This window comes from Molothrus aeneus, chromosome 4 (assembly GCF_037042795.1).
Source record: "Molothrus aeneus isolate 106 chromosome 4, BPBGC_Maene_1.0, whole genome shotgun sequence".
Taxonomy (NCBI): Eukaryota; Metazoa; Chordata; class Aves; order Passeriformes; family Icteridae; genus Molothrus; species Molothrus aeneus.
In genome coordinates, this window is record NC_089649.1 from 15067816 (window position 1) to 15082369 (window position 14554).

A 14554-nucleotide genomic window follows, 5' to 3' on the forward strand; every position below is an offset into this window, starting at 1 on the left:
ATCCTTGATCAAGTAAGTACTTAATTCCAGGTGTTAGATCTTCAGCATCTACAGAAAACAGACACAAAAAGCATAACCAAAGTTTCTTCACACAGTTAATAAATCTTTAAATGATCCCATGAAATGATGTACCAACTAGTCTGGAAAGGATTCAGCCATTCCTGGAAAGCTAGAAGTAAGTCCATTGGAGCAAGTTTTCTGTGATAGTTATCAGAGGAATCTGCAGCCAAGAAGAGCCTTTTCTAGATGCAGGGCTGCCCCCTTTATTCACTGTTTACTGTACTGCTCATCCTGAAGTAAATCAAACCAAACACCAGGGAAACTCAGATATTCTTCTACTTCTTCAAACTTTAAAAAAGTTTTCTGAATTAATGAAGCCAAGTCATCTGTTTCTCAGTAAATTAAGAAGCTGTGTACTTTCATTTGTCATGCCACTAAAACTGGTCAATTGTTTATTACCTCCAGACCACAGAATCTGCTTTTTCAAACAAGCAGTTTCCAAATTAAGGTGAAAGCAAACTAATAGTGACCTATAATTTGGTTAAAAAAGTAACCATAGTGAATGCTAAAACTAAACAAGAGAATTATTTCAGCGCTCCTGAATAATGGGTATTTTGGAGGTCAGATTCCTGTAAAAACTCAGAAAAATAGATTTGTACTGCCACATTCCATTATCCAAAAGTACCCATTAATAACCCCAGAGTGTAGCAAACCCTATACAATGCAGCCCTGCCCTGGTATGCAGTTAGTTCTTACATAAATTTAGACATCAGAGACTCATCCAGCCTCAAGTCAGCAGAGCAAATGGACAGCAGACAACCCACATTCCCATCAGTTTCATGCTGTCACACAGAGCACATGCAGCAAGAATCAGATCCCTGCTCCAGCTACTTTTTTTCTCTCAGACAAAATAATTAACACAATTATTTGAACTGACTACAGTTTTTCCTAGATAAAGACCAACTTTGATATATTTTTCAAATGTGTGCATGTAGTAGCATGCATATATTAGGCACAAAGTAGCTTTCCTACAGCAAGGTTGTTTTCCCCAACTCCATAATGGTTCAGATACATCAGGGAAAAGGAGGAAGCTGTGCTAGACAGAATTTGCCTCAAGACTGGATGATGCAACTCAAGAATTGCAGCCAAAAGGGCCACAAGGTGTTTGAGTTGGGGTTAGGAAAGGGAAAGAAATGTGCTCATCTGCAAGTTAATTAGAGGCAAGTGGAGTTTGGGGACCATCATCCTGTCCTGGCCTCCTCCTTTTTGATTTTTTTGTCCATTTTCAAAATGCAAAGTTCAATTTTTAACAAGCATCTTTCTAGAGATACACTTAACCGGTATCATTAAACAATTAACCTGTAAAAATTTAGCAATTATTTTAATGAATAACCCCCTTACTGCAGGCCATCTTTCAAAATCAGAAGAAATACTGCTTGGATTATTTTACCTCAATAAAATCCAAAAGACACATAGCCTTTCACTGAGCAAGCTAAAATTAAAATGGGTAAAGAATCCCCATTCATTCCTCAAGCTGTGGAAAAACAGTTCAAGACAGTCACAGATACAATGTTGGGATGTTAATTAATTCACATAATTAAATTTTGAAACAACAGAAATCAGATACAAGCCTGCAGAGGGGTTCCTCTTTTGATTTGTGCACACCACGATAACAAGAGCAGTATCTAAACTCAACAATTACTCATTTTTACCAGAGCTGGCTTGGCAGGAAACCACACATGATCTCCAGCCTTACCAGTCTGGCCAGATGCCAGCCAATTTCATGGCTGAGGAATGCAACGATGAACTGAAGCTACTTCCCAAAAATCTGACAAATAGTAAGATAAACAGACTGTCCCACTTCTTCCATAGCTTTTTTGGTAGCACTGAGTTTGGGTTTCCAGCAGTCCAGGCAACATTTACCTATGGTGCAGGTCTGTACTGAAACATACAAGGGAACAGCTCTAGTTTAATCCATGAGAATGAGAACTGTGAAAAACCAGAGCAGCTCAAGAAGGGGTACAATCACCAGGCCAAAAAGTTCCCTAAGTCAGACGCACTTCTTAAATACCATCAAAAACTCCAAGTCCATGAAAATATTACTCCATTTCCTTTTCTGTTTGGCACCAAGAAGCTAGAAGATGTGTCTGTAAGGGTGCTTCCACCCCCAAAAGGTAAGGTGTTCAAAAGCTCTTTCCCTCAGCTGTCAAACAGGGATAACATCATGCTGTTGTCTCCTTTTCTCTTGCTATTAAGCTTGCTTCACATGCAGTCACTTCCTATGACTTCTTAAAAGAAGTTTCTCACCAGTAATTCCACAACCTGGCCAATGACAAGGACTAACTCCTACCACATTGTGTCTCTCACAAGAAAGCCATTTAAATATTTTCACTGTGCTGCTGACACTTGGCTGTGCCTCCTTCCTCATTTTGTTCACCTCTCTCCTTTTGCCATAAGAGTGACTTCAGTAGAGGAATGGATCAAGCAGGATACCTATGGCTTGTTAAAACAACTACAGAAAACAAGATAAGCAGCCCTTAGGGGAAGTTTTGTCAGTTGTTTCAATTGAACATCCAGGTGACAGGTTTGTTGATCTCCCCTAAGAACACCTTCAATCTCCCTGTTGGTTCAGCAAAACAGCTGGGAAGGAAAGAAGTGACAGCAATGTAATTCACCTTGCACTAAGTGCAACTTTCAAAAGAAGAAAACAGAAAATTAGAGAGAAAAAGAAGAGCAAATAGGACAAAAACTTCCAGAAGCTAACAGGCAAACAAGAAGACATTTTTTTCTGACTGAATCAAAAACACTGATAGAGTGGGAGCAAAACAAGAAGAGGAATATTTTCTAACTTGCATATCAGCCCTATAAAAAGTTCACCAGCTCTCCCCTGCAAGATCTCTGCTATTCTTGTCACCAGTGAAGAGAAGCAAGAGCACATGAGGAAACCCCTAATTCAGTGCAATGCATGTTCTCATCCATGGGAAGGTGACTGAAGAGCTCAAGTCTTTGTTCTACTTACACTCTTGTGTGCTGGGTGAAAGAATTTACTTTTACCAATAGAGGTTGGCCAGGGCACAGCTGGCATGTAGTAAAGATATGTCAGTGACTTCCATGCCCAGGATTAATGCCTTTTAGCATGCCAAATTAGCCTTCTTACAGCATTATCTGCCCCTGTGTGTCTGTGTGCAGAAGGTAGAGAATTAAAGAGATGAAGGATTATTACAGGAGGTCAGAGATTTTTAATAATGTCTGGCCTCAAGGAAAGACTGACCCATTCTGCTGAACTCTCCCTGTTCCTTCTTTCAATTCAGATTCTAGTTTTAAGTCTATTCAAGTTCCCTTTTCCTGCCCCCTGAGTTCTGTTCTATGCATGTGTGTGAACACGTGGATGTGTTTACTTTGAACATTTCTACAGCCTCTAGATTTCATACATTGAAAACAGACAAGCACTGGCAATGAAACTAAGGCAATTCTCACACCAACCATGAAGATCTGATACACCTCATTCAACGAGATGAAAAAGTTAGGAGATGTTTACTACATCATGACACAAATTTGATTTTTGCTAGCAGCACAGCAAGTAGACTGCAGCAAAAAGATTACTCGAAGGGATAAAATGGCCAGATAATGTATATTGTGCATGCAAAGTGTGGACCAAAATTATTCTGTATCTCTTACAAACAAGAAAAAAAGAAAAAAAGAAAAAAAGACCTTCTATGGACCCAAAGCTCTCCAAGCAGAAGTCAACTCTCTGATAGGAAAGTAGGACCCACAATTACAAGAAAAAGGAAAAGCTTTACCTTCACTGGCAGTAGCTCAAAAAGACTTTTAAGTTTGTATAGCACACATCCTACTTGGAGCCATCAGGTGGGAAAAGCTGTGATGAATCACATAGAATTGCAGGAGCTACTCTTGCAGCAAGATGAAATACAAACTGTCAGAAATTCCACATGGCAAACAGCAGTCATCCTGATCTTCCCCTCATGACTAACATTGGTGCATTTATTTTGTGACAGCATAGCTGTGTTCTGCTCAGCTGTTAACAATAGCTTTGTAAGCAAGTGTTGCAGGGCCTTATGGCTTTTTGATATGCCTATGTAGCTGCTTTTCTTTCCATTTCCCCTACTATGTGCCAGGTTACAGAAACACTTCCAAGCAGCAAATTCATAAATAGAAAGAGTTCAAGGCCAGGTTTCACACCTGCAACCTTGCAGTTCTGGGCTGTTTCAGCCCTGAAGACCAGTCTCATTGTAAAGTCCAAGGCTTCCTCTAACATACAGGTTTTCTGTTCAGTAATTCCAAATAAAGTTTGATTTTTTAGTTGTGTTTGGGATGGTGAGGGGGGGAAGTGTAGGGAGAGGGAATATTGCTATGTAGCCATTACACGTATCACATTTTATTCTGATAAAGTAATTTAATTGAATGACACAGTAATTCATGGAAATTAATTTATCACCCAAATTAAGACACTGTCTCACTCCAATCCCCACAAAAAAATCAAGACCAGCAACTTCTATTCAATATTAACATACCATTCATAACTGTGCCCTGAAATACTTCAAAGGGCAATATAAGTTAGCACAAAGTTTTGAAGGGTTAAGTAGCAGTTCTAATTTCTATTTCTTTTCAAATTCTGCAGAAGTATCTGTTTTCTAAATCACTATAAATATAGTATTTAATTTACAGCAGCAGCAGGCTATCAAAAACACCCCATATGATTCCAGAGTGGGGGGATAGGACACAAATGCCCTAAAAAAAGAACAGTGCAGCCTACCTTTGACACTAATGTGCTATGTCCAGGTATGTGCCAAGGAGAAATTTTGGCACCTAGAGAGTATTCAGAGAATAAGGCATCAGCAGGCCTTGTGGTTTAAGATGTATATTCGGATTCGTTTAGAAAAGAAGTTGTTCTGTCGTTGGACAAAGTGCTACGCATGACCCATTTCTTGACTCCAGGTGTGACTTATGCAACTTGTGCTGATTCTCTGCTCATCCTGGCTGGACTGCATTACACAGCCTACTTAAACAGGACTTTTCTTCCCATATTGCTCTAACAGCCCTGCAAAAATTGTTTAATAATCTCTAAGTCTCTGGCACTGAAAAAAACAAGAAAAAGAATGCAACAAACAAACAAGAGAAATCCCAAACCTGTTGCATTTGCTACAAGACAAGAAAGGTACATTAAAATTTAAATGAAATTGTAAGGGAACTAAATTTTAAATCTGCATTGCCCTCTAGGAGAAATGTAAACAGCAATCTCCTCTGATATATGCTGACTGCCCAAATGGAAAATAAAGACCCCATGACATGTTTAGAACATGATAAACAACTTCCAGTTCTAGCTAACAGTCTTTCTCTGTCTGCATAGAGAGACAGAGGCAATGAAAAGTCATTTATACATAGCTGAGACTGTAAGTCACAGGAGTTTCTGCACTGCTATTCACTATAAAGTTCATTCAAATAGTGAGGGGGAAAGAAGAAAACAATTTCCATAGATTAAAAAAACCAAACCCCAACAAAATAAAAAAAAAATTAAAAAGCCGTTAAAAACCCAAAACCAAACCAAACAAACCAAAACCAAAACCAACCCACCACCAAAAAACAAATCCCAAATCTTCATTTAGAAGGCTAAAAAACTCGGGAAATAGTCTTAATGTAAATCTCAGACAAATCTGCATTTTGCTGAAACAAGAACTTTGGGTCTGGGCCACATATGAAAGTAGCTCAGAGTTCCCCATTAGGTCAAGTTCTACTTAAGAAAAGAAACTAGGATGTCAAAAAACTTCAGAGTGAAAATTTAGTACATGGCTTACCACAGAGCAAAGAAGAAAGAAGTTGAAAGAAAAACAGACAGCATCATCTGTGATTCAAGTTGATCTTTCAGGAAACAAAGATCCTCATGGTAGTAAATATAATCCTTGAATTGTTTGCAAATGGGTTTAATCATCTAATTGCCATGTACAAGGAAGGAAAATCTATGCACTATCAGAATTCAGTACAGCTAATTACCAGAAGGCAAAATAAAGATTTTTATCAAACGGAGCGTGTGTTCTTCAGCTATTATATCTATCAATATTTATATATCTTACAGCCCTTTCTGGGTGGTTGCTGCATACATTTTCTGTGCAGTCAAGAAGCTTCTCGACTGCAAACGTGCTTTTAAAAAGAAACCTGGCCCGAACCCTGCATTTCCAATTCAAGCAGTGGATTCTGAAGCCTGTTAACTCCCTGGAGCAGCTGATAGCTAAAGACTTGTTTCCGCTTTTCTAACAATTTCCTGGTTTGCATAACAATCCTAAAAGAAACACACTCAAGAAGTTTTCCAGCACAGAGAGATTTTGTCTCCGACATAGCTCTAGTTTCAAGGCATAGAGAATATTTATATACAATTACCATAACTTTAGAGATATATTTGTCTACAAATATATTTACATATAAATATGTATCAGCTGCTTGTTTAAAACAAGATTATGATAATTTTGCCATATCCAGGAAATACAAAACACTGGCTTGTGCCTGGTGCTTAACTCATGCCATTGTGAATAAGGGGGGGCGGGGGGGAGGGAAGGGGTTTAATGTTTAATTTCCTGTTAAAAACACACACAGGATAAAATCTTCCAAAGAGCAGTTATAAAACATGCATTTGTTAGCCAAGAAACTAGGTAAATATGGAATGAAGCCCAGGATCACTTCTATTCCTTCACCCCCTCTCCGAAGAAGAAAGCAACCGAAGGCCACAGAGTGTGTTTGCAGGCACTGAGCTCTACTCAGGACCAGATAATTCATGAGCCTGGCTGATCCACAGAGCCTGCAGCCACTGGGGCAGTGGCTCAGAGTGTGCACAGCTGGGCTCCAGGCACTGCAGCACTGCATGTGCATGGCACACGTGCCCAAGAGCCATTGTCCCAACTACATTGTCCTGACACAGCGGGCTGGCTGAACAAGGAAAAGAGCCATTAGCATGTGACCAGCAGCTACCAACAGCCTGAGGATCCTGCTACCTTTGGTAGTGGCTTTACAGACCACAGAGGGCATTTTTTCAGCAGTTACAAGGGGAAATGTTATTGCCAGATGCCACCGAAATTTCACCTGCAGCAGTTCAGCCCTCACTATGGTTTTAATGTGTACCATGATGCATTAGGCTATTCTGCAGTTCACAGCCCACTACAACTCCCAGACAAGCACCGAGGTTCTGCATGAAATATAACTATTACAGCCTTTAACAATCCCAGCTCTTTGCCAAGATGCCCAAATTAGACAAGAATATGGACTGCATTTTGGTAAAATAGAATCTTTATAACAGTTTTCAACAGTAACACTGCATTTTTGGCTCTCAAAATAAAAACAACCCACCAAGTGCTTTTTGTCTGCAGTGTTTGGGTCAAAGTCAACTCCTCAGTGTGCACCTTGCTCCATGGAGTTTGAGAAGCTGTGGTACTTCTTGGGTCCTGCTAGGATTCACATTCAAAATAAGATGTGAGCAGCTCTGTGAGTGGCTTCAGTTTACCTTTGTTTTTCAGATGAGGATAAATTTATTATTCCAGATGCAGCTCAAGTGTTTTCTTAGCTTTTGGGAGCATATTATTCAAATTAACACATCTTAAGCTTTTTAAGCAGATATCCCTAAATATCTTCTAGTCAAGGCATTTAGTTTCACATTTGATGCAAGAAAAGACAGACACAGATTTTGTATCTCTCTGGTGAATCAAATCTGATGGCAGGAATGCTGAATTTCTTGCTGACTCTTTGCAAAACTGGCTTTGAAACCATAAACAGTCCTGAGTTTATTTCTAAAAGTTGCACTTAACAGCTGTCATAAGTATTTGTCTTATCTTATGAAACCAACCACTGTTAAATACCAATTTTGTGACAGTTCACCAGTGAATCTCTTACTACTGCATGATTCCAAAACCTTCCTGTTTATTTTCACTTGTTGTAACTGGACTTTGTGCCCTGATCCCAGGGCTCTTCATGTGAAAAGACAATTGGCAAAAAACATTAGGAGAGAGAAAAGGAGTAGGGTGGAGGAACACTGTAACACAAAATGAGCCCTGACTTGCCTCCTCAGTACTGTACATACCCCCAAGCAATGAAATTTCAGGAAAATGATTTTGGTTCTGGCCAACAGTCAGAATACATAAGACGTTATTATACACCCTTTGCCTCACTGTATGCTGCTACTGCAGACTCCACACAAAAGGAAGACTTTTCTTTTTTTTTTCCGTTGCTTTTTAGTGGTAAGGCAAGTTGACAAGTATTTACTGCTAGTTACAGCAAGGTATTAAAGATTCAAGTGAAGTAGTGGTATTCTCCAGTGCAGTGATGACCTGAGCCTTTAATCCAGATGAATTTAACTGTAAAGTGCATTAGCTCTTCTCATAAAAGATTTGCTTTAATTTTAGTTCTCTCTCCATTTATCTTATGGCTGTGTAATCTTCAGTAGAGGTCAAAGAGATTTCCCCAAAGAAACAGGAGCTGCTTCTTTTTTAGAGGAGAAAAGCATATTTAAGACAGTCCGTCCTACTTTTAACCAGAAGTCACAGGACAGTACTCCCTGCTGTCCTCTCTCTGTAGCTCTCCTTGCTGCTTTGCATGTTCCAAAGCAATTACAGCAGCGTGCATGTGCATCCACACATGTATACAAATGAAACATGAAATGAAAACACCTCCTGGAGATAGGATACACAGCCCATCTGATGCAAGGACTGAAATTATACTAACATCTTACCATCATCCAACTCCAGGCAGAGATTGTAAACAGCCAGAGGCCTCTTAATACGCTGTCCTTGTCTTCTTGACTGCCTTGGTGGGGCATTTGGAGGAGATACTGACATAGAGATTGGCTCAGGGAAAGAAGCATCAGGCAGGGTTTTGAAAATCTGCAATCAAGAACACAAAGGGTGTTAATTATTTATCATGACGAGCAACCTGTGCAATGCAACTGTAAACCATTATCAAACAACATTTGTTTTGGATTTCATTCAAAGCAGACAGGAGCCAAAAAATCCATTCCTTCAAGTTTGGGAGTATGCTGTGGGTTTTTAATGAGTGCTTTAAAAATAAATAAATAAATAAATAGATAAATAGAATATGGAAATAACCAATAGCACTGTCTACCCATTAACCAAGCTGCCAATCAGTTAATTCAAACACAAAACATTTGCAGCCACACTTACCAGCTAGGGTGGAGGGGAAGGAGAAAATGAAAGATACTAACTTAGGAACCAGTAACCAAAATGCTTTATAGCTTTAGCTAGAACCTGTAATTTTTACAGAATATGATTTTAATTTTCAAAACTTGTGATATCATTATATCAGCCATTTTAATTAAAGAAACACCACACTCTTGAAGAAAGCAAGGGGAAAATTTTGTGGGCAGGGGTTTTTAATGAGAAATACCATAGTAACAAACCACCAGAGAATTTATTGTGTTAACTATTACATATTGAGACAATTTTATATTAAATACTAACATTCACAAAGATGCATATAAAAAGGACTGCATTTGCTGTCATCCTTTTATCTTTTGAGTCACGACCATCAGCATATCCCCACTCCACAGAGAACATCACGTCATTTCTCTCTGAATTAACTAACAACATAGATTCACTGTACCTGGTAGCACTTCAACTGTCACACAAAGGGGACAGTCCAACAGTGCTGATTTACTACTAGAAATTATCACTGTGCTGGCATGCAATTTGCCAGCAGCCTTCTACAAGTGATCATGGCATGAACCAATTGGCTTCATATGTATTTTAGTGAAGACAAAGCAGCAGATAAACACAAACAGGAACTGTGTAAGAAAACTCCTGTGTCTGTACAGCACACCTCACAGCAATGCAACACAGTGATATAACAAGATGTAATGAAACAGTGTATGATGTTCCTGTGCTCTGCAACTTTATAATATTTACTACAAGGACAAGTGGCAGAGGACAGCTGTAATCAATATTTCAGGGGAAGCTTTTTATAAAGTAGAAATTCATGCAGAAACTATAAAGGGACAACACAGATAACACATTTCTGGATAATAACAGCATGTGTCAGGTTCAGGATGACACTAAAAGTCAGACAGGTGAGAAATAATGCCATAAGCATCCTGTAGTAAGGCACTCAAAACACCATGTTAAAAGTACTAAAGACCCTAAATGCCATCATATCCTGGCCTGCTAACCCTGAATATTAACGTGTGGGAAGAAGATGACCGAAGATCCCAGGTATGCATTGACTTACAGACACGTAATCATCACTTTTGTATTGGCAGGTAAAAGACTGTGCTGATACAAAATAATCAAGAAAGGACATATTCCATGAAAACAGTGAAGAAATTATCATATTCCCAAAACTGGGCAGCAGTGCATGTATGGTGTGCACAGAAAACCTTCAGTGGAAACATTTCCTTCCTTTCCAGTAAGTGAATGTTGCCATGGGGGAGGTAAAAATGCTCTAATTTGAAGTTCCCCATCCCAGCATAAGGAAAACTGTCTCCCCCTCCTTCACATGCCTACGAACAAGGGACTACGAGAGAGCGCCAAAACAGCACCTCTCTAAAAACAAAATGTTTACAAAGAAGAGAGGAAGCTGTCCAACCTGGTTCTCCCCAGTACAGACACAGCAGCACTCTCAGGCAGTGACAAAGCTCTAGTTGTGCTCAGAGTTCTAAAGCCATTTCTTAAAACATGATGCAATATATAATAGTGAAATCTGATGTGCACCTCCATGGCACTTGGCTAACAGTACCACACTGCCCCCTTATGTGTAAATACAGGGCTAGATTGAGCAGGTTTAGGGATAAATATTTGCTTCTGAAAAATTCAAAGGTACCAAAACTTGAAATGCCATCTTTTTCATGGACTAAGCATTGCATTTGGGCTCCCTGGCAAACAACTCTCTGCCAAGAGGTTTCAGCATGTTGTTTGCTATGCCACATTCCACAGCTGTGTTTATTTCTACAGCCGTATCCACGGATCTCTGCTGAAATTAGTGATGGTGAGAAGAACAAGTATTTCCCAGGAGTACTTCATAAGAGATGAACTTTCTCGTATGCTTCTAGGTGACTTGCACTGGTGGCAGTGAATTTCTTCCTTGGTTTTTACTTGTCTCTCACAAATATTGTAATATACTCTTTTAAAACTATTATCATGAGAAATTAGGAGTCACAAAGGCAAAAGACAAAAAGACTTTTTGCTCTTTAAAGCAGCTCATAGTTGTGTTCATCCCTACTTTGGTCTCTTTTTAGGTCTTTTTATTAGGAAAACAAAATCCAGCCCAGCCGTACCTAGACATTTTTCAGCAGCAGCAATCTCTTTCTGTTGCAGGCCAAAGCCTCAGCTCATACTACAGTTTTGCAAAGGAGAGCATCTGAAAAGCAAGCAGAACATCAACCTCCGCTTTCAGAAGTGCACATACAGCATTTCAGCTATCTTCCTTGCTTTATTTTCACTTAGATAGACAAGTGTCCTTCATCCTGGCTTGGACATTTGTCTGCTGCACTGACAGAAGCACTGCTAGGTCTGCCTGAGAATGAGGGGATGGAGAGCTGCTTAATTTAAGCTGTGGGGAGAAAAGTTGGTTTTGATTTTATTCAAATTTGCTTCTAATCTTATTAACTATTTACCCATCACTGAAGATAAATGTTTCATGACTAATAAAAGATGCCAGCTCTGAGTGACCTGTTGTCAGACGCCCAATGCATGCACACAGAGGACTGAATTCAACATCACACATACACACACACAGTATGATTACCTGAAATGGCCCCAGCAGTGCTGTGTGCTGGCTGACTTGCACAAAGCAAGTCCTGGGACCACAGCTGAGCAAGTTTAGGAGTACTGTCCTGCACTACAAGCAGCTGCTATCAGATGCATGGCAAGGCAATCACACATATACAGTTGGAGGGAAACTCTCCCAAGGAAGAACAGATTGGAATTTGCTATTTAAGAGATTATTGTTTTGCTGCTCAAAAAACCACACCCCCTGAAGGTCAGATCTACCACTATCACTCATCTGGACGGCAGAAGTCACACAGCTTAGACTAATTCCTGTAATAAAGACAAGAGTGACGTGTGCTCATTACATTACATCATTCTAGAAGAGATAAAAATATACTAAGCCAACCTCAAAGTTTAAAGACTTCACAGTCACGTCCAGTGTTAACACGGTTTTTGACACTGTGGTCAAACTGCATGACATTTATAGACTGTCAGTTCTCTACAATTTAGTTCTCAAAAGCACTGGCATCCTCCTATTGACCTACCTGGGAGTAAACTCTGAAGCTAAATGTAACAATTTACACTTGGGAGAAGACTAATATACGTAGCACTCAAAATTTTAATCCAGCAACAAATCCTTCTGTTAGCCAGTCCCAGTTAGCCCACTATTGTAAATGCTTCTTTAGGTCTGATCTTATTTGAAAGCAAAATTTCAAAGTGCACACCGAATGAACCAGAGGATGAATCTCCGAACCTGCAGCGTAAAAGTTACAACAAAAAAGATGAAACTCTGGTGGATCAATTTAAAACTCTGGTAAGTCTGACCTATTTCTCTCTCTATGTAGGAGTATAAAATGGATGCTTTACAAGCCTAAACAAACCACAAACCATCTTGGGCATACAGCACTAATAACAGCTCTGTCTAGAGCAGTGAGCCCAAGATCATCCCTACACAGAACCATTCCAATTCCTAAATCTGTGTCCCACAGTGTCTATGGCAGCATTTCTTCAGAGTAATGAGCCAAATTCAACATATTATCATACTGTATTCTACCAGCAGATCCACATGGCAGCAGCCCAAGCAATTTTGCCAGATTCCCCTTAATCTGCAACAACAGTGTTGGACTCTAGACCCTGAGCTCTTACGAGAGCTGATTTTAGATACTGAAAAAACCCACAACTTGGGAGGATTTACCTTGGCTTATTCCACAAGTTTATGACTAGATGTATAGCTGTACATGGAAATGTAGATTAGATTCTGCTGCTACAAGAGAATACTGATCTGTTCGTTCTGGTCTCAAGCAGAACTAATTAATGAATTTCAGTATGTTTGCCAGGAATTACATGAGGAAAAGACCCAGACATCAGGTCATCTCTGTCTGCTTTGTTTCACTGGGGTAATTAAAATTTCCTCTAAAAATCAGTGGGAAGCAAACAGCAAGGACAGAGCGGGGTGAAAAAGAGCGGAGAAAAAACTGGAGGCTTAGTAATAGAATTAATGAAGATAAACTTATAAGAAATCAGTGAGATTTCTTATAAGAAAGCAGTCCCATGGTTTTGTTTCAAGAAAAAAACCCTATCAGTCTCATAACACCAAGCACCCAGAACATGCATCTATATCCTTTGAATACACAAAGACAAACCAGAGCATCAGAAGTCACTGTGTAATACAAAGGAAGCTAGAACATTCAAGGTTATTCCAAATTCTTTGGAATTCCACTAGTGGGATAGGCTTCACTACTACATTCATATGTTGTGGAGAAGAGTATTGCTCATGACAAGAATAACATACGTTTCTATTTGGGCAATTTCCCTATGATACCAATTTGATTTGCCATTGTTAAATAAAAGATACAGACACTTCCACTAATGTTCATTGAATAATATAAAACATTATCTAGCTATGGCACATGTACTGCTCTCCCCTTACACATTTTATCCCTATGGTACTCCTTGCATTTCCATGACAACTGGCTATCATATATGCTGATCAAAGAATATTTTATACATTAGCAGTTAATGGGATAGTGCAAGAGGAGCTCATCACCATGGTCTTTCCTTGACTTAGCTTCTTTTCAATGTAAGGAAAGCCCAATTCAGGTTAAACCCAGCAATCTGCACAAAACCAAAAATCATATATTTATATTACAGACAAAAACACCAAAAAAAAGGCAACTGTCTTTGTGGTTCACAGTGTGCTCTTACTCAGATTAATTTTCAACATTTTTTTCCTCTTAGGATAATGAAGACAGTGGTCATACCCTGCTTTTTGCCATTTTCTGAAACCAAAGCAATGATGTCTTTTATGTCAAATTACAATTTTACTGTAGATGTAAGCATTTCAGAAATTGCAAGGTGAAAATAAGCATCCTAAAACACTACTACAATAGTTCAGCCACTAATTATAACCACTAATTGCACACTAATTGTAATCCATTTTTTAACAGTAAAAACCACATTCAATAAAATGAAAAGTTCTAGGGTTTTTATTCCCTATTTGAAGGGATTACAGAAGCTAATTGGAGTTATTAAAAGTTTAATAGTAATAGAAGTTACAAAATATCAACTTCTAGAGTGCTAGGACAACAGTTTTATTTCAAAACTGATTTCTGCACCAATTCTAACAATTTTATAAAACTTCCAGAGTACTGAAATCTTTTTAAAAAATATCCTTTGTTATTGTAGTTTCTTACTGGTTCATGTTTTTACTTTACTATGGACAATGTTAGATCAACATGTTACATTCCTGGTTTTGGTGAAAATATTTATTTCTTTTTCTTGTTCACAAACACAATTCAATAAATAAAAACTACATGCACTAGGAATTCTTGACATCGAAA

General features: G+C 38.9%; 1 protein-coding gene across 1 annotated transcript in view; it reads right to left on the reverse strand.

The window, feature by feature from the left end:
* The window catches only part of ARHGAP10 (Rho GTPase activating protein 10), a 138735-nt gene that overhangs the window by 25946 nt on the left and 98235 nt on the right, over positions 1–14554 (reverse strand). Inside the window, exon 19 of the mRNA XM_066548950.1 lies at positions 8729–8879. Within this exon, the coding sequence (XP_066405047.1) occupies positions 8729–8879 (151 nt within the window). The remainder of the gene's footprint in view (positions 1–8728; positions 8880–14554) is intronic.